The sequence below is a fragment of the Rana temporaria genome, chromosome 4 (genome assembly GCF_905171775.1).
Source record: "Rana temporaria chromosome 4, aRanTem1.1, whole genome shotgun sequence".
In the NCBI taxonomy this organism is placed as follows: Eukaryota; Metazoa; Chordata; class Amphibia; order Anura; family Ranidae; genus Rana; species Rana temporaria.
The window spans coordinates 121719996-121747772 of NC_053492.1; the positions used below are offsets into that span (position 1 = coordinate 121719996).

General features: G+C 41.3%; 1 protein-coding gene across 2 annotated transcripts in view; it reads left to right on the top strand.

The window, feature by feature from the left end:
* Nucleotides 1-27426, top strand: part of LOC120936543 (claudin-15-like) — a 76071-nt gene extending 48645 nt beyond the window's left edge. For both annotated transcript variants that reach the window (XM_040348989.1, XM_040348990.1), the window contains 4 exons: nt 8715-8879; nt 23355-23436; nt 25066-25176; nt 26768-27426. In XM_040348989.1, coding sequence (XP_040204923.1) covers nt 8715-8879; nt 23355-23436; nt 25066-25176; nt 26768-26873 — 464 coding nt within the window. In that variant the 3' untranslated portion in view covers nt 26874-27426. The remainder of the gene's footprint in view (nt 1-8714; nt 8880-23354; nt 23437-25065; nt 25177-26767) is intronic.
* Nucleotides 27427-27777: the final 351 nt, after the last annotated feature.

The window sequence follows — 27777 nt, forward strand, 5'->3', positions numbered from 1 at the left end:
ATAAAGCACCCCTGTTTTGTAAAAAAAAAAATACAAACAATGGATTATATAATAGAGTTCAGCTCACTGAGGACCCTTGGATGTATGCTATCTGGTCCATGTGCTTTATTCACCTTTATTTTGTCAAAAAATTCAAGTCAATTTTGAGCCCCTGTGAATCACTTGGGGCTATGTCAATACTATCCCCATTAGGACTTGAGCTTTCCTATTTTATTTTGTATACACAGAGCTGAAGAAGGTATCTCCTTTATGTCCCAGTAACCAAGTGAAAACGATTTAGTAGAGGGTCTACATGCTCAGACCTGACATTTTTATTGTTAATATATACTTTTTGAGGGCAATCCTAATGCGGCCCACAATGAAATTGAGTTTGACACCCCTGCTTTAGAGCATAAAAACATTTTGCTTATGATTTTAACTCAAGGGATATTAACCATTTCTTTCCATAAATTAGAACGTGTGTGTAGATGTTGTGAGGAAACCTTTTTGGACCATATGATCTATTTCTTGGTTTCTGAGCGTTTAAAGGGGTTGTAAAGGTTCGTTTTTTATTTTCTAAATAGGTTCCTTTAAGCTAGTGCATTTTTGGTTCACTTACCTTTTCCTTGCATTTCCCTTCTAAATGTTTTTATTCTTTGTTTTCTTTGTCTGAATTTCTCACTTCCTGTTCCTCCTCAGTAAACTGTTCAGTAAGCTGTTCTAAATGACTTTCCACCGCTCAGATGATGGTGGAAAGCTTACTGAGCAGAAACAGTAAGTGAAAAATTCAGACAAAGAAAATAAATATTTAGAAGGGAAATTGAAGGAAAAGGTTAGTGAACCAACAATGCACTAGCTTAAAGGAACCAAATTAGAAAATAAAGGATGAACCTTTACAACCCCTTTAAGTCTTACTGCCTAAAGCTATGACCTCACCTCTCTGCGTACATTTGTGGGCATCCCAGATGGTTAGTGTTGAAATTCAGTCAAATCTGTTTTCTTTAAAAAAAAGTTTTCAATACAATAAGTTAGAGAGTATGAAATTAATTGGAAAGTATTGACGAAAAAAGCCCCAGTTCCATTGCTTATTCATTCATTCTCCCATTGATAGGGTCACAGTTATAGGAGCATGGTTTGGAAAAGTTTGTTTTTAAGTCTGCATTTTTGAGCTACGAAAGGGCATCCAGAGGAATAAGAATGTAATAAACATATATTTTTCACGAGGGAAAGTAACAAACATATAGTCCTGGGTGTCAGGATAAAAAGTGCACTATCTATCGGATAGGAGCATAGCATGTATCTGTTTTTAAATTCTTTTCAAGGCTTTATATGGCAGTGAGGATTTTCCATTTGATATGTCAGGTTGTAGGTTAAGTGTCAAATTTAGACACCCTCCCAACCTCAGCGCCCTAGATACAAGAGATTTCATAATTAGAATTCATCCGTAGCTTTTGGAGGCATGGCAGAAATCAACAGGAGGTCTCAGGGTTACAAACCCACCTGATTTAAGAAAAGAGATCTTTATGGGAAGGTAGGGCAGGATGAGTGCGGTCAAGAGAGGGAGAGATAAAAAAACAGGGTAAGCCCTGGTTCACACTGGGTACGATTTGGAACGATTTGAGATGCGATTTGACATTAAACTGCGGCAAAATCGCGTTAAAATCGCACATTTTACCGCGATTTTGAATTCGCAGCAGTGTGAACCTAGGCTAAAGGAAATTCATTTAGGGAAGAGGGAGAAAGAAAGTAAAGGAGATACAAAGTAATTGACCTAAGCAAAAGACAAGGAACTGAAGAAAGAATCAGAGGTTGTTGAGGAGGAACTGAATGAGGGCATAGATTGTTATGTTTTATGTGTACGCATTTATTTGATTAAAGGGGTTTGCTTTCAGTAGAAGGATAGATATGAGTGGGGAGCAAAACAAAGGCAATCATCTTTAATATTGGAGTTGAAATGTAAACCTAGATTCATCCGCACTAAATCCAGGTAACAACAAAAATAGCAGTTTAGGGTATTGCATCTTAAAATATCTGGTAAGTACATTCATAAAGCACATATTACTGTACATGCCGAACTTAAAACAAAATAAAAGCATGTCCAGTCCTCCAGTCTATGAGAAATCCTGAGGACCGATGGGACTGGATCTGAGGAACACCCTTTCATTGTACAGGGCTGCTAGTGGCATCCCCATTCAGTGGGACAGAAATTTAAAAAATAAATAAAGATTTTTCCAGAGCAGGCAATACTAGGTGTACATTTCTGTTAGCAAGAGTTTTCAGACTGTATAGCTGGCAAGGTTTGGATAAGTCACTGGTTATCACTGCAACCAGCAACGCTGGTCTTTATAAATGGGTCCACTATCATGTATGTGGCAAACATGCAGGAAGTCCATGTTCCACTGATAAAGAAAGTTATTGGTTCCAAGATAAGCCTCTATGGGCCAGTTGAGGATTCACACAGGGTCCTGGGAGCCCAAATTGCAATGGAATCATTTATAATAAGTTAGTCCAATTTTTTTATTTTTTTTTTAACAGGGAAAAAAGTTAGTCCAATTTTACTGGGTATAGAACTGCACTATATTTTGCTAGATAGGACTTTTATCTATTTCTCAGTCCTGACTATACACCCAATTTGCTTACTGCGCTTTTTCCAAAAACATCTCTATGCCAAATCTGTTGAGTGACAGAGGCCATCACTTTCTAAGGTGTAGAATTCTGACTACAGGGAATCTCACCCTCCAAACCAAACTATTTTGGAGATTTAAATAGATTAGGGACTTAAAGTGCATAAAAATGGTTCTGTTACAAAAACAAAATAGTATATCTGTCTTCATGCATGTTAAACATGTGTTGTAGTAGAACTTGAGGCAAATATAATAAAGTAGGATTATAACGCCTGTCAATTAATTTTTTTTTTTTGCCATCTGTGTCCCATAGCATAGGGGATATTACGTTTCACTTCCTGTCACATGGCCAAACAAGCAAGTGAGAGGAAATCCCTCCAAAGTAAGGGAATTCCTGTTAGTCACCAGTTTACCAGAACTAGTGTCCCCGTTGGAAGATTTCCCCTCTATTACCGATTTGGGGATAACACAAAATTTGAATATTTCTTTTACTTTCGATGATAACAGTAAACAGGAAAAATAAAGAGGGTGAATCTCCCTAATGGAGATAAAAATCTAACAAGAGTTCTAATCCCTCTAATCTATCCAAGACTAGGTATATTAAAAAAAAAGTGTTTCCTTTAGTTATAATTTATACTTTAAATCACATGAAAGTGCACAGGTCTGACTGTATCCTAAACGCACAGTGCAAACTGTTATATAAATCTTGTAACATAATAATATCAATAATAATAATATTGTATTCAGCCCAGTTCTTCTATCTTGTATCCATTTCCTAGGCATAGGGTTTTGTGATGTCTATTTTATCCCTTTGTATATAATGGCTTTATTCTCGTAATGGGGTTGTAAAGGTACAAGTTTTTTCACCTTAATGCATTCTATGCATTAAGGTAAAAAACATCTGACAATACCGCCCCCCCAGCCCCCCGTTAACTGACCCCTCGAAAGTCCTGCGCTCGCCCCCGACATCCTCTTCGTCGTTGAGCCTGGCTGTTGATTGGCTACAGTGGATAGATTGAAAGCAGCACAGGCGGGGCCGAGTGATACAGTCAGTGGCTATGGCCGCCGCTGTATCACGGGAGCACGCCCGCAATAACTCAACACCATGCTCGCTCGCTCGCATAAGGGTGTTGAGTCTTTGCAGGGGGGAGCCGAGACAGCCACCGAGGGACCCCAGAAGACCATGTTCGGGGCCACTCTGTGCAAAACGAGCTGCACAGTGGAGGTAAGTATAACATGTTTGTTATTTTATTTTTTTATTTTTTATCTTTAGTGATCCTTTAATGGCTGTGATTAGGGTCACAAGATGTGCCATGCTAACTGATGCCAGGTTTATGCTTACCTGGCTCTCATAAAGGTAATGTGCTGCAAGCTAAAAAAAACTCACAGTCAAAGACGCTTAATCCTGAAATAGAAGATGTTTTAAAAAAAAAATGTGACTCTTGCCACTTTTTTTTAGCATATTGACTACTTTAACTAGTTTTCTTTGTGTAGATTGTTAATTACGTTACAGCTGAGCCTTGTACTGTAGAACTAACAGACAAAAGAGATCTTCTTTGGTCATAAGGGAAAGTAGAAGCACAAGCACAATCTGCACTACCATGGTGGGGCGTGGATCCCATGACTAGTACTCTTGTAGCCTTGTGGTGGCTTAGATTTTATCAGCTCACCTCAAACATTACGCCCAACATTGATGGTTAAAGGGTTTGTAAAGGATTTTTTTTTTATCTTAATAGCTTCCTTTACCTTAATGCAGTGCTGTTTTCATGTCCTCATTGTTCGTTTTTGCTCTCAAGTTGCTGTAATTCTTCTCTGATGTCCACACTTCCTGGTTGTCTGTTTTCTGATAACCACAGTACTGGGAGCTTTCTCTCTGTGGTCACTAATCAAGGAGGTGTGATTACTGTGTGTCTAAAGCCCCTCAGCACCAATCAGTTTTGTTTTTCAAACCATCACTGCCCTGTATTGGCTCTGTAGCTCTGTACATCACAGAAGCAGGAAACAACATGCAAAAACGAAACTAGAAACTGCATGTACATTATATGATTGATTTTTATCTATTTGTAATCGTTTTTAAAAGGAATCAGTTAACTATTATGTCTCTATACCCTATAAACAGTAATTTCAGCTAAAAAATAAAAATTCCTTTACAACTCCTTTAACCTTAGATTGAGATGTAAACGTTAAAGTGAAGTCTATAAACAATTTTGGATACCATAGACTTTTGCAAGTATACACAATTTTGAATGTTGACATATTTTGTATCTATTTACTTGACACAACCTCTTATTTTATTTTCTACTAAAAACACTGGGGATTGCAGTATATTCTCTTTGGGGCAGATCCAGAAAGAATTGCATGGGCGCAGCGTATGTGAGATACGCTACGCTGCTGTAACTTACTTGTTGTAGCTTTGAATCCACAAAGAATTCGCTCTGTAAGTTACGGCGGCGTAGTGTATCTCTCGCGGCGTAACGTAGCCTAATTCAAATCGGCGAGTAGGGGGGCGTGTTTCATTTAAATGAAGCGCGTCCCCACGACGAACGAACTGCGCATGCGCCGTCCCTAAATTTCCCGCCGTGCATTGAGTGAAATGACGTTGCAAGGACGTCATTGTTTTGACTTGGACGTCCATCCCGCGATTCACGGAAGACTTACGCAAACGAAAAAAAAAATCTAATTAAACGCGGGAACGACGGCCATACTTAACATAGCAGGTCTAACTATACGCCACGAAACAGCAGCTTTAACTATACGCCGGAAAAAGCCGTCTAGAGACGACGTAAAAGAATGCAACGGCCGCTCGTACGTTCGTGGATCGTCGGAATTAGCTAATTTGCATACTCGACGCGGAAAACCACAGGAACGCCACCCAGCGACGCCGAAGAATTGCATCTTACATCCGTAGGCGTACGAAGACGTACGCCTGTCGGATCTAACCCAGATGCCGTCGTATCTTGTTTTGAGGATTCAAAACAACGATACGACGTGGGAAATTTGAAAGTACGCCGGCGTATCAGTAGATACGCCGGCGTACTCTCTCTGTGGATCTGCCCCTTTGTGTGCAACAAAATTAATTTGAGTGTATTCTATACTGAAAATATAGATTTGACAAATGTGTGACATAGAAAATTGCAACAAAGAAAATGTTAAGCTATAGGGTCTCTTGCTTTCAGAAAATATATATAATGTTTTAAGTGTACAGTATTTTCATCTACAAAATAAAAAAAATCATGCTGCTGAAATCATGCTGCCGCCTTGTCACCCTGGAGAGCGCATTGTTTTAAATTGATATGTAGTTTTAGATAAACTTCAAGTAATAGACAAACATTAAAACCTAACTCCCAGCTAACACTGTTCAAACAGTTACAGCAACAGTTTGTTTGTTTTTTGTGAACCCTTACTTTGTAAATCAACCCATTCAGTTTAAAAAAGAAATGAAAGCCAAAACATTTGTGTGTGTGTGTGTGTATATATATATATATATATATATATATATATATATATATATACGTGTAGCGCTACCCCCCCGATCGAACGGCACCCAGCCTGGGATCCTCTCAATAGAACCGGGAACCCAGTAAGTCACTGGGGTCCCCTGTTACCTCCGGATGAGGGTTTGTGTAGCCTGCAATTCTGGCCAGGTGGGCCGCGCTGGCGGGGTCCATGGATGCGCGCACCTTGAAGGTGGATGCCGCACCTGTAACCGGGACCCCGCAAAGATTTTAGAACACATGACACCTGTCACAGATATACCCTTCCCCAGCATGCCTTGCAAGGAAGAAACGTCTCTAATTGGCTGCTGGGGAAAGCTTGCTCTACCAGAACCCCTCTGGTGCCAACTGCTGGCCAGGGATGGTACCACATCCCTGGAACACAGACTGACCCAGTGGACATTTTCTGGAATGACAGAAGTCCCCACTTAAATAAATTGTGAATAGGAGCAAAGTAACTCTCCCATTCCCCACTAACTTTAGCGTAGTGCCCATACTGAAAGTAAGGGGGCGCTACATATATATATATATATATATATATATATATATATATATATATATATACCAGTATATATAATAATCAATTTATTTTATTTATTAATAACTTCAACATTCCATTCAGCATTGTACATCCTTATGTTCCATCGTTCACATAAAAGACACAAATGAACATTGCAGGAAAGAACTTGGTACAGAATTGGTACAGAATTGTCTTATCAAAAGTTTATCAGTTATACAGCACACACAGCTGCTGGTGCAAACAAATAATTTAAAGTTGAATAAAAACTGGAGATTAGCTTTAGAGAGAACATTCAAGCCCCCCATTTTTGGGCAGGCTGAATGTACGAAGTTGATCAATCAATCAGCTTGGGTACAACCAACATTTAGGTTTTACCTGCAATTATCGCTGGCGGCTGCTATTGCCACTAGCAATAATCACTGCCTTCTCCCAGTGGGGATGGCTTCCCTTGGGGGAATTCCTTGATTCAACACTGTCTGCGTTGATGGAGGAATCGGGAGAATTTCTTTCCTGTAACCCATGGCTGCAGAAAAGAAATTTGCTCCATATATAGCCGGCCTTACAGGGAGGTGTTGTCTGCACAATTTGTATACTCACCCACCCAGCACATCCAGTGTTGTACCACTGACATACTTTTGTCAACAGACGCCGGATAAATGAGCCATTCAGGAAGTGATGTATTTCTGAGTTACCTGTCAGATGTTTCTGAAAAGCAATTCACCACAGATCGCTTTTCAGAAAGGTGGTAAACCCTGCTATACATGTCAACAAGGCCTTACCAAGATAAAACATTTTTTGCTCTTTGCTCTGCTTTAAGTACTGAACAGTTATAATCACTTGAGAACTGCAATATAATTTGCTTTACTATAGGTTTTGTTTGCTAGGCTATGTCAGTTGTTGCTGCCAATGATGAATGTTGAACATGTGAGCTTATATTCTTTGGGTTAAATAATGTATGTTAACATTAAAGGAGTTGTAAAGGAAAATGTTTTTTTTTACCTTAAAGCGGAGTTCCACCCAAAATTTGAACTTCCGCTTATGCCACTCCTCACCCCCTTACATGCTACATTTGGCATGTAATTTTTTTGGGGGGGGGATTGGGGGCTTCAGGAGGAGTGGGACTTCCTGTCCCACTTCCTCCTTCCGCCGAGAGGCCGGTTAGGCGATTACCTTAATCGCCTACAGCAGCCCCTCCCTGTAGGCGATCGCCTAGGTCCCGATATCCTCTTCGCCGCTCAGCCTGGCCGCTGATTCGCTAGAGCGGATGGATTGAGAGCAGCGCAGCCATTGGCTGGCGCTGCTGTCGATCACATCCTGTGACGCGGCGCGCCGAGGGGCGGGTCCGAGTGATACAGTGAGCGGCTATGGCCGCTCGCTGTATCACTGGAGCGCACCCGCAATTAGTGACCACCATGCGAGCTCTCGCATGACTGTGGTGACTAATTGCAGGGAGGACCAGAGACAGCCACCGAGGGACCCCAGAAGACATGGATCGGGGGCACTCTGTGCAAAACGAACTGCACAGTGGAGGTAAGTATATTGTTATTTAAAAATGTTTTTTCCTTTAGTAACCCTTTAACCTAAAGCTGAACTAAAGGCAGATCTAAACAGCATACCTTAATTAATTAATGAATTATTGAGATACACCTCTATTTACCTGTATATTTTTAAATTCAGTCTACTATGCAGTGCTAAGACGGAGGAGGCAGAATAAGAAGCCATTGATGTGTTCTGCAGTGCAGAGCACAATGCTGACAGGAGGAGAAAGCAGAGAGATAGAGAACTTAGCTAATCAGTGTGCTGCTTATCCTTTAACTATCCAGTCACTGGGTGAGGGTTGGAAGAAGATCTGTATGTAAAAGTGAAACTGCAGGAGAAAGATCACGTCCCTTCCTCTGCTAAATAGAGCTGCACAGTGTGGCAGATCTGTGTACATCGCAGAACTAGATGGAAAGAAATACAAATGAAAAAAATAAAACCGCTCTCATATACTGTATATATTTAATCTGCATATTTTAACTGTTTGCCTGGAGTTCAGGTTTAATGTAAGGATCAATATCTTATGTATAGACTGAATTAACCATTTTGTGTCTGTAGCTCATATCCAGGCTTGTCGTGCTTTGATGATCATCTCTCTCATCCTTGGCCTCCTCTCTTGTTTAATCTCCTTGTTTGGACTGAAGTGCACCAAATTTGGTAGCCAAGATGAAAACACCAAGGGAAAGATTGCTCTGTCCGGAGGACTGCTTTTCATCGTATCAGGTACCTGACTTTATATCTCAAACATATTGCAGTACACACTGAAACAAGTCCAGTTTTTCCTGCACAGTCAAGGGGTCTGTTGAAATAAAAAATAGTTTTTGTCATTTTATGGAATCAACAAATTTACTATGAAGTTGCATCATCACTGTAGTATGATCCACTCTGTTACAGTTAATGTGACCTGTGACAAAACATGTTGGGTGGGGCTTTTGACCACATTAAGCATTAACTAGGAAGTGGCCGGAATTACAGGTTTGCATGCAGCTAGAGGCTGTATGTTGCACCTGTGGCAATTTTCAATTGTATACAGGTTTTATATATTAGAGCATTTGTGTGATTTTATTCACTAAGAATATTTGTTTTGAGAAGGTTGTGTTATGTATTTTTCTTTATCCACTTTTATTATGCTATGTTAGAGTGCCCCCTTCACTCAAATTCATAATATTGATGCTGTTTACCTGTGTGCACCAAGGAATAGGTGCACATTTTAATGTGAGTGTGGTTTAAAAAGTGTTAGTAAACTAGTAAAAAAATAAAAGTTTCCAGGCAGTCTCACAATGCACATTATGAAAGACTTACCTTAAAACAAAGCCCTCCAGCGATGCGCTGTCACCACTGCAGAGGCTTCCATCTTCACCCGGTCTTCCTTCTGGGTTTGGGCATCTATTTGGGGCTAGATGGTGTCACTCCCCCGTATGCTGTTCCTTCAGAGCCCATGCGCCGGTGACATCACCAGCTGCTGTTCGCAAGAATATCTCCTAAATGTTGCACGTTTAGGAAGATATTCATTTTACCTACAGGTAAGCTTTAGTATAAGATGCACTACATATTGAGAGGAAACATATTGCAATAAATACAGTAAGGTATGAAAGTGAAATAAGATGATTCATACTTATTGTGTTTGGGTTGGATGGAGGTGGATCCATCACACTCTCCTAATCATAACATAAGAAATTAATCCGAAATAAATTTTGTTCCATTACTTACTTTTGGATGCATGCTTTTGGATGCATTGACTTCTGTCAATATCATTCAATCAGCTCATTTAATTTCTCTTTGAGGGTTGGACTAGCAGGAAATATTCAGAATGCATAAGTATTCTCCTGAAATACTGAACTAAAGTGTTACTAAAACCACAACAGTAAAATCCGTTAATGCAGTAATGCATGCTTGTTATATTCACTGTGGAACCTAAGGGGTTAATCCACTGCATTGTGTAAAAAGGCTGTTTTATCCTGTCTTCTCTGATCCTCTCCCTTCCACCGTCCCCCAATCCATCTGCTGATAGAACAGAGCCTTGGAGTGACTCTGCACATGCTAAGTTTGGTGTGTATTGCTAGAGAGTTTTTTTATTTTTTGGGAGGGTGCATGTGATCGGCATGGGGCCAATCAGCACTGTCCAGACAGAAAGTCAGGGGTCATGCAGCCTCATAGGATAGTCAGAGTAGAAGGAAAAATGTTCTTATAAGATTTAACAAGACACTGATAAAAGTCACAAGACTTCTATATACTTCTAAAGAGAAAAGATATTTAGCAGTTTATAGTTACAAAAATAATTGCATTTCATTGTTCTGTGTATTGTGGGAGACCAGATACAGTGCATGCAGGGTCCTGGGTCTAGTACATTTTAACATGTTAAAATGAATATAGCCAATCTTTCGAAATAACGAAAGAATAACAGAACTTCCAAAAATACGAATCAATTTAGAACAACAAACATATACTCTTCCGAAATAACGGATATGTCGAAACAGAATTATTTACTTAATGAATAAAAAAAAGAAACAAAACATGTTTTTTATCGTGCACATCTCTATTTGGATTTTCATTATATTTTTATTTTTTCATGTTCTTGCACAACACATTTTATTCATGGTGTATTTTTATTTTATTTAAATAATAGTAGTGCTGAACTGTTATTTTTTTATTATTGATTTTTATTGTGTGAAGTACATGTTAGTGTTAACTGGCTATTGGTGTTTGTCTTCAGAGGTTATACTGTATATTGAAGTTGCAGCACAGGTGTTTCACACTATAAAATATGCTTTCATTTTTTAACATCGGCATTGTAACAACAATATAAGCAGTAGCCACGGTTGACTATACAATATAAGCTTAGTTAGAAAATTGCTGCTCTTTGCTTGTCTTCTATGCCCACAATCTCTTGGATTCACTGCAGATTTTGTGGCTTCTCCTTTCCTTGTTCCTCTGGTTCACTTTCCATTTCTAAAGATTATATATTCCACGGCACCTGTACTCACTGTGCCTCCTGTAATTCAGATAGCAGGTCCATGAAATGTGTGACACAAGCTATGCATATTTACAGGGCATAGTAATTACATGTCATTGCTTAAAGAAATTGTAAAACTTAAGGTTTTTCACCTTAATGCATTCATGCATTAAGGTAAAAAACTTTCTGTGCTGCAGCTGCCCCCCAGAGCCCCCCTTTATATTACCTGGGCCCGGTTTTTCCAGCATCAAGCAGGAGCCCAGCAGCCCCAACCACTGTCTCTGTCCTCATTGGATAGATTGACAGCAGCAGGAGCCATTGGCTCCCCCTGCTGTTAACTTAAATCTAGTGGCGCGGGAGACGGGGGGCGGGGCCGAGTACTGCTGTCTCTGTCAATAGATGCAGCAGAGCACACCGGCATGGGTGCCCCATTGAAAGCGTCTCTCATCAAAAAAATTCAGATTATTAGAACTAGAATAGAAATAATTGAAAAATAATGAAAATTAACATATGAGTGTAAATATATGATTTCAAATAACCTTTAAAAAATAACACTACCTAATTTAGAAAAAGTATTTTTTTGTTTAACAGGCTCATGGCTTGCCCCAAATCCATCACCACCTCTTTCCAACCCCAAATACTTGGAAAAGAGTACCGCTCCAAGCCCTGTGACCTATGCTGTGCTCCAGCCTGTAGTACTGACAGGTGCAGACTCTGCACTGATGCTTGGAAAAAAGAAATGTTCCTGGACTGCCGCACTCTGATAGGCGATTTATTGAAACAAAATAAACAAAGGGTAAAATCCAAAGCTGTATAACATCCAAAAAATCATGCAACACTGCAATCAATGGTAAAAAGTGGACATACAGGACAAAAAAGCTAACATGTTTCACATCATCATGGGCTAAGCATCTATCCATGATGTGAAACATGTTAGCTTTGTTTATTTGTTTATTTTGTTTCAATAAATCGCCTATCAGAGTGCGGCAGTCCAGGAACATTTATTTTTTCCACGAACCCCAAATACTTGTTGCTGTCTGGAAACGCAACAGGGATCCATTTAAAGGCACAGAATTTAGAAATTTAAATGTGTGTGTGTATATATATATATATATATATATATATATATATATATATATATATATATATATATATATATATATATAGCACCCTGGTGGTTAGGCAGGGTTGCTAGTAAATTTACCTGCCAGGTATAGTTGGCTTGATCAATTGATTCCACCCTAATTCTGTAATTTCTGCACTTATCCCTTCTGTCACTAGATGGCCGGGTATCTGGTGACATTAGATAAGACAAGGTAATTGCAAGGACAGAATAGATATGGGTATCTCAGCCAATGGTCAGGGATCTTCTTCGGTCCCTTAGCCTGCTGGGAGAGTCTATTTATTTGGGTGAGGTCAGGTTATCAGGGTTCTGTGCCACCAGGACAGCTGTCTGGGTGGATGTGTGTTGTATTGTCCCAGGCTGCTAGGCCAGAGCCTGAGGTCTATCCTGGGGACATCTGGCGGCTAGGCTGTCTGAGGGCCTATCCAAAAGCAAGAGAGAGCAGCGTAAGGTTGGGACTTCGGCTTGCAGTTCAACCATAAGTAACGGTTCTGCCGGCCGGAGAACCTGTCGTGATCGAAGGTAGAGGGGAAGCTGTAGCCACTAAGGGACTAACTTATTATCAGGGACCACAGTGAGTAGCTGAAGGAAGTACCGGAGCAGTATTCTCACCAACCAGGGACGGGGATGAATTCAGAAACTTTAGCAGGTGTCAAGCTAGGGACCCAGCCAGCGGAGGTGATTCTTGCAGAGCAACCTTGTGTGCCAAGTCAGGGACCGAGCAGGCCAGCGGGATGAAGCTTAAAGGGGTATCTGTGTGTGCCAAGCTAGAGACCCAGCAGGGAAACGGGGGTGACGCTTGAGGAAGATACTCAGTAAGAAGGTTGAAAGAGCTCAGGAGATCCAGTGGTAGTGGGTCAGCAAGTCTAGTGCGAGAGACTGGGAGCTCAGATGAGTGAAGATCTACAAGAGGAGTTTGTAGAGGAAGTTAAGTAGTTTGTTACAACTTTTTTAGAAACTGCTATAAGACTGTTGCCATAGGAGAAAGCACTCCTACACATGCATATGTGGAGTCCAGCTGGGTGCCTTTGCCTGCATGGCTGTCTACCTATCGAAGTCTCAGAGTCTGTTCATTACCATTGCAACCACTTAAGGGTGTCCTGGCCCAAAAACCCAGTTCTGCTCAAGAGAAAATAAATCTCTTTGCATTCAAGAAGTGTCTGGCGTCCATTAATCTACCTTGCATTACACCCACTATGCCTTGTAACCCACTCTACACAGAAGGATGTCAGCTGTCCCTATCTCTGGAGGTTCTCATTAGACCAAAGGGAACCTGGGACCTTGCTACATATACAGTATCTCAACAAAAATTAGTACACTTTGCTACAATGTAAAGTAGTGAGTGTACAGCTTGTATAACAGTGTAAATTTGCTGTCCCCTCAAAATAATTCAACACACAGCCATTAATGTCTAAACAGCTGGCAACAAAAGTGAGTACTGTTATGGAGATTTTTCTATACGCCATGCGTAATCCATATCTCCTGCGCTTTAAGCAGCCTTTTAGCCTAATGGTATAATGCATCTTAGTATCACTCTGTTTCCCACATATAGTAAACAGACATGACCACCAGGCTTACATCCTTAGCTCGACCAACTGCTGGCCTGAACCTGGGAGTAACCTTTATTTATATAACAATAGAGCTTGATAGTTTCACAATCGACCAATCAAGCACAGGCATTCCTTCAAACAGGAGGGGTTATACAACAACCAATGAACAATGACTAGGGGAGTCTTATGGGCATGTCTGGGCAGAGGCAATGTGTATGATTTCCTGCCCCCTGTACCTGGAAGCCATGCTCTCCAGTAAACAGGAAGCCGCATGGCTTGAAATCATGGACACTCTCCCCGATCATAAGAATTTAAAGGCTCCCGTTTTTACAGTTTGCGTTAATCCTTATTCTAAATTGTTCAGAGAACAATGCATACCCAGATTATACTACCGATCCTGTTGATGGGAGATTTTATGCAGGGGTACACCATGGCCCCCTTACGTGTTGATCAGGCACACCGGGGTGACACGAGCATAAATCCGCTCATAAACGATAATGTCTTTGCAGAGTGAACACATCCCCCTCAGACGAACGTCTGTGCATCGCACAGGGGCCCTTCGCTGGCAGACATATTCCCACTCTGCAAACACCTCTCTGCAACCTCAGGAAGCTTTCCACTACCAGACGGGACTCAACTAGCATCAGTCTGCCCCAGTCCGCTCTTTAGAGCGGGCTGCGCGAGTACTATCACTGGGAGACACTGTGACAATATATATTAAATACATCTTCATAAAATTCCCACAACAGTACACCCCTAAGTGAAAATGTCCAAATTGTCCCAATTAGCCATTTTCCCTCCCAGCGTCATGTGACTTGTTAGTGTTACAATGTCTAAGGCGCGAATGGGGAGAACTCTCTAAGGATCTGAATAAAAGAATTGTTGTACTATATGAAGATGGCCTAGGCAATAAGAAGTTTGCCAAGAAAAAAGGAGACGTCCTGGACTGCCGCACACTGATAGGCAAATTTTATTTAAAAAAAATGGCAAAGAATAAAATCCACTGTGTTTTGCAAGATTTCTGCATTATTTTGGCATCTTTTGGATTTTATTCTTTGCCATTTTTTTTAAATAAAATTTGCCTATCAGTGTGCGGCAGTCCAGGACTTCTCCTTTTTTTCTCGGATTAGTGCAGAGCCAGCACCTGTCAGTGTAACAGGTGTTAAGGGTTTGGAGCGGTATTTCTTCCAAAGTTTGCCAAGACCCTGAAACTGAGCTGCAGCACGGTGGCCAAAACCATACAGCGGTTTAACAGTACAGTTTGCACTCAGAGCAGGCCTCGGCATGGTCGACCAAAGAAGTTGAGCGCACGTGCTTAGCGTCATATCCAGAAGTTGTCTTTGAGAAATAGACATATGAGATGCTGCAGAGGTTGAAGGGGTCAGCCTGTCAGTGCTCGGACCATACGCCGCACACTGCATCAAAATGTTCTGCATGGCTGTTGTTCCAGAAGGAAGCCTCTTCAAAAGATGATGCACAAGGAAGCCCGCAAACAGTTTGCTGAAGACAAGTAGACTAAGGACATGAATTACTGGAACCATGTCCTGTGGTCTGATGAGACCAAGATAAACGTATTTGGTTCAGATGGTATCAAGCGTGTGTGGCGGAAAACCAGGTGAGGAGTACAAAGACAAGTGTGTCTTGCCTACAGTCAAGCATGGTGGTGGGAGTATCATGATCTGGGGCTACATGAGTACTGCCAGCACTGGGGAGCTACAGTTCATTGAGGGAACCATGAATACCAACATGTACTGTGACATACTGAAGCAGAGCATGATGCCCTCCCTTCAGGGACTGGGCCGTAGGGCAGTATTCCAACATGATAACAACCCCAACACACCTCCAAGATGACCACTGCCTTGCTAAAGAAGTTGAGGGTAAAGGTGATAGACTGGCCAAGCATGTCTCCAGACCTAAACCCTATTGAGCATCTGTAGGTCATCCTCAATCGGAAGGCAGAGAAGTACAAGGTCTCTAACATCCACCAGCTCCGTGATGCCATCATGGAGGAGTGGAAGAGGACAGTGGCAACCTGTGAAGCTCTGGTGAACTTCATGCCCAAGAGGTTTAAGGCAGTGCTGGAAAATAATGGTGGCCACGCAAAATATTGACACTTTGGGCCCAATTTGGACATTTTCACTTGTACTCAGCGTTTTAGACATTAATGACTGTGTGTTGAGTTATTTTGAGGGGGCAGAAAATGTACACTGTTATACAAGCTGTACACTCACTAGTTTACATTGTAGCAAAGTGTCATTTCTTCAGTGTTGTCACATTAAAAGATATAATAAAATATTCACAAAAATGTGAGGGGTGTACTCACTTTTGGGAGATACTGGCCCAGATTCAGAAAGGAATTACGACGGCGCAGCGCCATGTACGCCGTCGTAAGTCCTAATCCGAGCCTATCTATGCGCGTGATTCTTAGAACCAGTTACGCATAGATATCCATTAGATCCGACAGGCGTAAGTCTCTTACACCGTCGGATCGTACCTGCATATTTTTTCTGACCGCTAGGTGGCGCTTCCGTCGAATTCCGCGTCGAGTATGCAAATTAGCTAGATACGCGAATTCACGAACGTACGCCCGACCGACGCAGTAAAGTTACAACGTTTACGCTAGGCTTTTCCCGGCGTATAGTTGCCCCTGCTATATGAGGCATAAGTGCGGCGCACCAATGTTAAGTATGGCCGTTGTTCCCGCGTTGAAATTTGAAAAAGTTACGTCGTTTGCGTAAGTCGTCCGTGAATGGGGCTGGACGTCATTTACGTTCACGTCGAAACCAATGACGTCCTTGCGGCGTTCTTTGGAGCAATGCACACTGGGAAATTCCTCGAACGGCGCATGCGCCGTTCGGCAAAAACGTCAATCACGTCGGGTCACAGTTGATTTACATAAAACCAGCCCCCCTGATCCAAATTTGAATTAGGCGGGCTTACGCCGGCCGATTTACGCTACGCCGCCACAACCTACGGAGCAAGTGCTTTGATAATACAGCACTTGCCCGTCTAAGTTGTGGAGGCGTAACGTAAAGCGGATACGTTACGCCCGCAGAAAATTACGCCGCTGACTGTGAATCTGGCCCACTGTGTGTGTATATACACACACACACACACACACACAAAAGCAGTATATATATAGACATATACAATTCTAATCTTTGGAATATTTTTCCATTAGGCCCCGTACTCACGACCAAACATGTCTGCTGAAACTGGTCCGCAGACCAGTTTCAGCAGACATGTTTGGCCGTGTGTTGGCCCGAGCGGACCATTTTCGGGCGGATCGGACAGGTTTCCAGCGGACAACTGTTTCCTGGACTTGCTTTAAAACAGTCCGCTGGAAACCTGTCCGGCCGGACATGTACGGTCGTCTGTACAGACCTACCGTACATGTCCTGCCGCCCGCCATCCCTCGCATGCGTCGAATGACTTCGACGCATGCGTGGAAGCATTTTAAAGGCAGGCCGCCCACGTCGCTGCGTCATTGTCGCGGCGACACCGCGTCATCGACGCGGCGACACCGCGGACACGCCCCGCGTATTGTTTACGCGCGGACTTCTGTTCGATGGTGTGTATAGCCATCGAACAGAAGTCCCCGGGCAGGCCCCGGCCAGACATGTCCGATGGAAACGGTCTGCAGACCGTTTTCATCGGACATGTCCTGCCGTGAGTACAAGGCCTTAGAGTTAAGTGCAGCTATTAGTAACAGTATCTCACCTCCCTATGCATTTATCCAATTTGATGCATGCAGCACTTAATTTCATTACCTGAGGAAATAAAAATAACTAAGAAGGCTTAAACACTCTAAACACTTTTGTGCATACTTACAAAGTTTTATACTTTCATATTTTCTTCTAAAAGTTTAGTTTCCTCAAAAACAAACTTTCTGTTATTGCTGTGGGGAAAATCCATTCCTAGGTTTGTGAGAAAAGTATATTAAAGTAATGGTGATTTATGGTTGTTGTAGGTCTGTCCATCACTCAGCAGCAGTAGACGGTCCTCCTAGATGTGTGTCTGCTGTTTGTTGTATGCAGGTCTCACAATTTATTCTTCTCTGAATCTGGTCTCATGGCTATAAATTGCAGAACACACAAAAAGGCAATGCAGGAAAGCAGAGGCATTGCTGATGTTTTGCATGATTTTAGGTAGTGGACTGCAATCTATGCCAGATAGACAGATATGAGTAATGTTTAATGAATAAATCTTTTCCATATTGGAAAGAATATGCATTGATATGCAAGCTTCCTGTCAATATTAGTTTCAGAAAATGTTTGTGCTACAAACACAAATACATTTTTTTCCAGAAGATTGCAGATGTACCACGGAAGGTAGATAGCCTTACATTAGGAGGTACACAGAATTGTTTGCCCATACACCTATACATTGGTGTGCGCAGCCTATTGCATTAGGGTGTGCACCAAACATAATTGCATGTGTATATACAGTATACTGATGGTGTCAGTAGAGCGGTGGATGGTGTTAGTAGGGCAGAGATTGATGTCAGTAATTTTTATTTTTATTATTTATTTTATTTTAGGAGCCCTATTAGGGAGCTTTGGTGAAATATCAGGGGTCTATTTCTGTGCGTTAGTGCACGTTTAATGCAGTATATTTCTGTGCATTACTGCATGTTTTTTATGAAGTATATTTCAGTGCATTGCTGCACGTTTAATGCAGCATTTTTCTGTGCATTAGTGCACGTTTAAAGCAGTATATTTCAGTGTGTTACTGCATGTTTAATGCAGTATATTTCTGTGCATTAGTGCACGTTTAACGTTGTATATTTCAGTGTGTTATGTGCCGTTTAATGCTGTATTTTTTTGTGCGTTAGTGCACGTTTAACACAGTATATTTTGGTGCAATCTTCACCACACAGGGTGATTAGGGTGTGCCCAGGCACACCTGGCACACCCTGTGCGCACGCCTATGCACCAATAGATTATCTGCAGATTTTCTATGGTTAGATAGAAAAAGTGCAACAGATTTACGATAAACTGTGTGGATGAAGGAATCTCCCACTGTGCCAAGCTTCAGTATCTTGCTAGTTGGCCCCGCTGGCTCTCAACCTAAACAATGCCTGCACCCAATCAGAACGTTCAGGTATTGTGAGAGCCAGTGGGGCCGACTAGCAAGATATGGAAGCTTGGGCCAGTGGGAGATTCTTTTCAGGTATTGTGAGAGCCAGTGGGGCCGACTAGCAAGATATGGAAGCTTGGGCCAGTGGGAGATTCTTTTCAGGTATTGTGAGAGCCAGTGGGGCCGACTAGCAAGATATGGAAGCTTGGGCCAGTGGGAGATTCTTTTCAGGTATTGTGAGAGCCAGTGGGGCCGACTAGCAAGATATGGAAGCTTGGGCCAGTGGGGGAATCTTCCATCCACACAGTTCAGTGTAGATGGAGGAATCTGTTCCACTTTTTTCATCTGACCATAGAAAATCTGCAGATAATCTATAGGTGTATGGCTAGTCTAAGCTTAGATTACCAGGGGCAAACATAGCATAGAGCGTAAAAGTGAATTGAATGGAAATTATAGCAAATTAGCATAAAATACACTTTTTTTTATTATCAAAAAAGTTTATTTTAAACAAATGCAAACAACTTCCCATGTACATACATTGCAATTGCAAAAGTCTACAGTTACATAAAATTGCTGTCAATTTTCCATCAAAAATATTAAACACACTAACCAAGGTCACATAACGTCACATCTTGTTCAAAAAAATGTATATAACCGTTGCATTGTGTCACATATATGAGTTATCCTGTAGGGTATTGTAGAAGCCTGGACATCACTATTTCCTGGGGCTCAATCCTGGTGTATCCAACCAAGGTGACAAATACATTCAAATCTACCCGGACTCCCCTTGTGTTTATAGATATATTTTTCCATAACAAGGGTGTTCCCCATGTGTGTTATCCATGAGGCAACAGTGGGCGGTGAGGTCGATTTCCAACCCATCAGAATAAGTTTACGGGCCTGAAACCGTGCCCTGGAGAATGCGGTCCTCACCATCTCCTCTGGGACCACATAAAATACACATTTAGTCCTGGTTCACACTGGTGCGTTTTGACATGCGACTTAACATGTCAAATCGCATGTCAAAACGGCGGCATTTGTCGGCAATAGCACCGTCATAATTGGTGCCACGCCGCATCTACGGTGCTGCACCGATTTGAAAAAGTAGTTTCTGTACTACTTTTTGCGATTTCGGCTCATGGTTTACATTGACATCTGTGCAGATGCGCAGATTTCCTGTTGCGCATGCATGAGTTGCGCAGTGCTTTGTGAATGGCCAGCTTGTCTTCTGGGACACACATGTCCCAGAAGACAGTAGGGGGTGGCTCACCGCACAAGAGGACATGACATCCTGCGCCGCGGCCCGGCTAGAATGGAAGTACACTTAGAACTTAAAAAAATATACTAAAGAAAATGTTTTTTTAAATATCTGAACACGAGGGGTGAAGGGGTGGTCTTTAGTTTAAGACCACCTTTTAAAAGTGGGTGGAACTCCACTTTAATATGAAGATTTGAAGACTTGTAAGAGAATTTTTGTCGTTTTGTCGTTTTTTTTCTTGTAAAAAAACGTTGCCTACACACCATCATTTTTTCAAAATGCTCTAGCAAAACGCGGTTACATACAACACCTACGACGGCACTCTGTTCCATTCAAGCTTGCGTCATAACTTGTTTCTGAGCATGCACGGGTTTAAAAACGTCGTTTTAACACACACACGATCATTTTTTATGACACAAAAAACGACGTTTTGATAACAAAGCATTAAAAATTTAAGCATGTTCGAATTTTTTTTTTGTCGTTTTTCAGAAGACATAAAACGACGTTTTGCCCACACACGATCATTTTAAATGACGTTTTTAAAAATGATGTGTTTTTTTTCATCACAAAAAACGACCGTGTGTACGCGGCATTAGGCTGCGTACACACGATCGGTCCATCCGATGAGAACGGTCCGAAGGACCGTTGTCATCAGTTAACCGATGAACCTGACTGATGGTCCGTCGTGCCTACACACCATCGGTTAAAGAACTGATCGTGTCAGAACGGGGTGACGTAAAACACAACAACGTGCTGAAAAAAAACGAAGTTCAATGCTTCGAAGCATGTGTCGACTTGATTCTGAGCATGCGCAGGTTTTTAACCGATGCTTTTGCATACTAACGATCGGTTTTGACCTATCGGTTAGGCGTCCATCGGTTCAATTTTAAAGCAAGTTCTCATTTTTTTGACCGAAGGTTAAAGAACCTATGAGGGCCTACACACGATCGGTTTGGAATGATGAAAACGGTCTTTCAGACCGTTCTCCTCTGGCGATCCTATCGTGTGTACGTGGCCTTGCATTGCAATTTGTTGTATTTTGGTCTAAAAAGTTTGGTGCTAACCTTAATGTGTTTGCCCTTTTATTTACCACACTCCCTCCTTGGCCAGATCCACCACCCAAGCACCAAGAAAAAAAATAGTACGTCAAGGTACAGGGCACTCTAGGTACCCCCACCCCCAGGCTCCCCCAGTTCAGTATTATCTTATCTGCTAAAACCTACTTTGTTCTTTGTAGTATGTGCTCAGCTGATTAGAATTGCTGCTCACAGAATCAGTACGGTTATGTTACTCTTACATGCTACTTGCTGTTTCAGTGTATGATTGTGCCAGTGATGTTGGCTTAAAAAGTGGAAGGCAATTACAATCAACAGAAAAGGACAAATTGTGATAGGTATCCCTGAAAGATGTTCCCTCTAATGGCTATTTGATTAAAGAGATGTGAGTAGCATGCCTGCTGAAGGATTGCTGAGATAATGTCTACAGAAGCCTTTCTCAACCTTTTTACCACTGATCTCAGAGAACTCCTGCTAGAGTTAACTCTACTGTGGTCAACAGGAAGGATATCCCACCTTACATTGGTGATCAGAATACTACCCTTCCTAACAGCTAAAAAGATATTTGGTGTCATGTTGCTTGATCTGCCAAGTGCCAGTCAACACAGAACTATGCAGATGGGAGGTCAATCAGCCACAAATGAAGGAACCCCTGGCAACCTCTGAAAGGAGTTTCACAGAACCTTGGTTTAGATCTACAGTGTGACCAGACTAGTAGGCTTTCAGTGAGATTCAGGAATGATAAAACACAATCACTGTGCATAACAACTAAGAAAGAAGCCCGACCTGCATATTTCATGAGCCAATGTACCTTACAACTTTTTAAGACAACACTTACCACCGACATTTAGTGCAGAACACATGTCTATAATATATTCACAGTCATTATTCATATGTATGTGGAGCCCCTGCCATAAGCTGGATACATTCTGTTTTTGGCTTTGCTCTACCTAGCTGAGCAACAATTTATTTTTAGGTCTGTTCTGGCTCTCGCTAAGCCTGGGGATTGATTGCTCCTGCCTGTCTCTGATAAAAGCTTCCAGAAATAGTGTGGGGAGATCAATCCCTGGGGTATGAACTTTTATCTGATTGTAGACAATCCCTGGGAGGTAGAAGGTGTGACTGGGGAGAAGATAAATGGTTGGGTCCTGATCCTGATCAGAGTCTTTCTCCCCAGGAGTCTCCCCCTGGGTGGCAGTCTGTGTTACTTAAAGTTACTTAAAGTTACTTAAACCCTTACAGCCCACTTTTACCTACAGGTAAGCCTAGATTAAGGCTTACCTATAGGTGCAAGAAATATCTCCTAAACCTACAAGGTTTAGGAGATATTTGCAAAAATGACAGGCATCGATGTCTACGGCGCATGTGCCGCGATACCCGGAAGTCACTCCGGGGGAGATGGCAGCGATGGAGAAGGGGGAACGAGGACCGCTGCAGGGGCTTCGATCTCAGGTAAGTAATTCATAATGAGCTAGTATGCTATGCATACTAGCTCATTATGCCTTTGTCTTGCAGGGTGTATTTTTTTCCCCAGAGGGTTTACTTCCTCTTTAAGAACTGTTAGAGCATGTTCTTGGCTGAGGGCCTAAAGGAGCCTGGATTAAAGATAATTTGCTGGAGGACACTACCTTAGAAAGCAGGGCTGAGGAAGGACTCTTCACTCAAGAATGTCACAGGGTAGCTGGTTGGGGAGCTGTCACTGGAAATTGTGGGTAGGACCTTGCCTAAAGCTTCAGGTATGCCTGTGCTTTGAGGGTTGGACACCAGAGGTTGCTACACGGACCGTACAGCCAGACTATCTGGCTGTACGCTCTACCTACGTTGCCTTCAAAGTAGGATCTGCCAGGGGCTGTATAATATGGCTGAGATATGTGTGCATATATAATTATAAACTGTACAGTAAAATGAGGTAAAACTCCTTGCTTTTAGATTCCCAGAACCAACTGATCCAAGTCACTAGGCACATGTCTCTTTTAAATCAGTTCGCAGCAGCAAGTTCAGCTCATTTATGATTGAAGGGCAAGGCTAAAAATGGATGTTTAGTGGACATTGGTCTCACAGCTGTATATTATACATATAGATTTACAGTATTACATTACAGTATAGTACAGTGAAAAACAGTTATAAATATGTGCATATTTTAAATCCAGAGACCTAACAATATGTTTTTGCACGCATAGGGGTCGCCTGCTTAGTGGCAGTGTCTTGGTATGCAGCCACTATCACCCAAGAGTTCTTTGATCCTCGCTACATTGGAATGAAGTAAGTGATTTCTATTTTATATTAGATTTATCCTCTCTCTAGAAATATACCAAGCGATTATCCAATTTGCATTGGGTAAAAAAAAATATATTGTCTGTGTTGCAAAAAAAGGAATTTTTCTAAAGTGATTATTACACTCCTTTAGGGGTGGGAATAAATGAACGGTCAATGTATACGTCAGGAAAGAGATATATGGCACTACCTACTGTATACAGAAATCAATTAAAAACATATACTGGTTTATCACCTGGGAAGTACCCATGTGTTCTAATATGTAAGGTACTGTTATATATTGCACTGGTAATCACATTACAATACAGGTACACAATACACTACATGTCTGTCAATAAAATGGTTGAAGGCTCTGCTAGCAAGGACTTACAATCTATGTTGCCCCCATATATACTTACGTGGGTTATAATATATCCCTGATGAGTTATCACATATCTATGATGCACACTTAAATGGTTATACCCAGCCAAAACTTTTGTTTTAGTTTTTAATAGAGTAGGGAAGGGTAAAAACCACTATCAAGCTTTTTTCATCTATGTTCTATTTGGTAGATTTCAACTCACTTCCTGTCCTAGAAACACCACAGGAAATGAGAGGAGATTTTTCCAAAGTGAACACAATTTTCACCTTAAATTATTGTCACAAAAACAGGTTCCCCCCAAATTTTCCCTCACCGCTCTGATGCCAACTCAACATTTTTGGATTTCTAATCATTTTGTCACCAGGACAAATAAAGGGGTGATTTCTTTCATCTGGGATGTAGTGATCAATTAAAACCCGATAAAGGATCTAACTCATCCCTATGCTTGTCAATACTAAAATAAAAGAAACATGCCTTTACATATATTTTAAAGTAAACCTGTCATGAGAGAGCTTCAAGAGCTAACATTGGTCAGTGCCCAAAAGTACTGAAGCATGAAAGTCAACAAAGCAGTCAGCGACTTACATTTTTTGAGAGAGGCCAGCAATGACATCTTTCCTGTTTCCTCCATGACAACTTTACTTTAATCCACAACATATCAGCATTTTATTAGGTGGTAGACTATTCTAATCAATATATGAAATTCCTGTTGAAGGTATAGCTAAAGAACAAGCTTTATTTTCTTGTTTCAGTTAGAGTGTCTGTGTCCCCACTGGAGAGATGTATCCTCTCTATTTGTCCTAATGATCATTATCTCAGGTACAGATGGTATATCCAAAATGTTACAGTTGTCACTGTTACAGGAATAGAGGGGAATTGGCTCCTCCATATATTTGTTTCCATTTTATAGGCAATATGGCCTTAACAAGCTCAGGAACAACTGGGGAACAACTAACAAGATTTTGATCTGATTTCTTTACATTGTTTGCAATTCATAACTGAAATGTAAACTTGATATGTTTTATAACCCTTTTATAATTTTCAACAAAAAGTGAAAGTAACGGGAAATCTATCCAATCAACAAACAGACAGCAAAAACAAATGATAAAAAAACGCTGACAGGGGCTTAAAATGTTTTGGCAGTACATATGCAGGTGCATAAACTGTTAAAATATATTGTTTGCATTGCACTAAACAGTGCCAATTTCTAACAAGTCTGACTTATTCACCACATTATTTATATTATTCCATCTCAGGTATGAGCTTGGCTCTGCTCTGTATATTGGATGGGCTGGATCTCTTCTGGCAATTCTTGGAGGTTCTTTCCTGTGCTGCTCATGCAAGAAGAAAACAACTGCCAAAAAAGGGTATGTATCATTTATCATGGATACGTATGGAGGGGATCTCAATGGTTGGAAATCTAGAACAGTGTATAAATCAGGCAAACATTTGGTAGTGCTCAGAAGGTCCAACCAGAGATGCTCAGGATTGTGGGCGTGATTGCAGTTTTTCAAGGGTGTTCCCAGTTTATCTACTAATCAGGATGTCTTTTTCTTTGTGCATTTCGAATAATTATTAACAGGCAGCATACAGCGTATTCTGTTGCCAAAGTGATTTGGCCGAGACTGGGGGCACTGACTACGAGGGTTGTCAGACATCAGAGAGCTATTACACTATAAACAAGAAAAAATGTGATACTGCGCTAAACCAACTAAAAAACAAATGTAAATATATAAGCTGCAACAAAAATTGTGATATACACACAATATAAAATCAAAAAACAAAACAGATAAGTTGCGCTAACCAAGAGTGAATGAGGAATATCAATTTGATTGATATAATTAATTAGTGTCCATATACAAAAAATCGTGATTGATACAGTATATAATAAAAAGTTTATAAGTGAATAAATTGTTGAATGAAGTTGTGCCCGTGACTGAACACACAAAAAATCCTCCACCGGTGCAGTAAATGGATAAATGTCTATGAGCTTACCAGAAGGGCAAGCAAACAAGGCTTGCAGCTGAACTCCCCAGCTAGGGTCTTTACTGGAAGTCCGGATGGTATTCCTCCAATGTAGGTGGATAGATCCGGGATCCGAGGAGCATGAAAATAAATGTGTAGGCAACAAATGGTGATGTACCGTAGATAACACGAATATAAGCACACCAAGGGAAAGCCTCCACCAAAAAGAATCACCGAATAAGGGGGACTCTTACCAGATAAATGTAAATAAGGAGCTTGTGGCCAAACCCAGCCAGGGCCTTTAGGGGTTAACTTCAGAAAACATCAACCAAAAGCAAACGGCTCCCTCATACAGTATAGCCGAGTAAGTCACCATAAAAAAGAGGAATTCCACATAGTGATGTACCGTAGGGAAACAATTTAATATGGTAGATAACACTTACATAAAAACAGGTAAAAACAGCATATAAATTTCGAGCCGGCCGGCTACTACGAACGCCCGTCCTCTGGACCTAGACGCAGCACGTCAAAGCGTCTCCTCCTCCCGACGTACGTTTCGTCAGTATGTGACGTCGTCTGGGTATGTATCATTTATCATGGATACGTATGGAGGGGATCTCAATGGTTGGAAATCTAGAACAGTGTATAAATCAGGCAAACATTTGGTAGTGCTCAGAAGGTCCAACCAGAGATGCTCAGGATTGTGGGCGTGATTGCAGTTTTTCAAGGGTGTTCCCAGTTTATCTACTAATCAGGATGTCTTTTTCTTTGTGCATTTCGAATAATTATTAACAGGCAGCATACAGCGTATTCTGTTGCCAAAGTGATTTGGCCGAGACTGGGGGCACTGACTACGAGGGTTGTCAGACATCAGAGAGCTATTACACTATACATAGTAGCAGCCCTCGTTACAAAATCACCAGCAGGAAGTTATGACTTTAGTGATGATGGTTATGTTTTACTTGAACATTATAAATATTTCATTGCTTTCAGAATCTACAAATACAACTATCCAGGAGCAACAGACAGTGAATTCACCCAATTCAAAGAGAAGAAAGAGAGGAAAGAAGGTGCTTCAGTGGACAGAGCCTATGTTTAACCTGCAATCCAGACTCAAAACTGTGTTCAGTTTCACAATTTTATATGTAGTTTAAGCTTTGTATTGTATGGTTCTATTTGTTAAGCACCATGGATATTATAATTTGTTCTGTGTACATAAAATAGGCAGAAATAAGAAGCAATGACAAAGAACTCAGTTTATACTACAATTAGGCTTTTGTATAAATTATCTTTGCTTACCTAAGGGCCTATTAACAATAATGGGGCACATTAAGGTGTGCATTAATGCACTCCCACTGGTGTGCAATGCATCACAATGCTTGCTTTTTTTCCATTTTTTTAAAACGTTATTACCGTAAATGTGACAGTTTAAATCTATACTCAGCAGACCATTGTGATGTGTTATAGCATGTCTTAACAAGCTGTGCACAAATTCAACATGCCTTACTTTTTTTAACACACACCAATGCAGTGCGTTTGTGTAAACTAAAGCTATTAGACATAAAGCAAATTGTCTTGTCTGTGAATCACCCATTTAGTGTTTAGTACAATGTAACATATTTGGGACCAATAAAAACATTGGTGAAAATGAATGATATTGTTTTAAGAATATTTTCTCCTGATAAATTTTCTTTAAAATGTATATGTTCAATTAAGAGATAACCAAAAACAGCATTATAGCCTATTTGGGCTCAATGGGCCAGATTCACGTAGCCCGGGCGCAGCGTAACGTAACCGATTTAGGTTACCCCGCCGCAAATTTTCTGTCTAAGTGCCCGATCCACAAAGCACTTACCTGGAAATTTGCGGTGGTGTATCCTAAATCCGTCCGGCTTATTCAAATGGGGCAGGTACCATTTAAATTAGGCGCGCTCCCGCGCCGGACGTACTGCGCATGCTCCCGTCGCAAATTTCCCGACGTGCTTTGCGCGAAATTACGACGC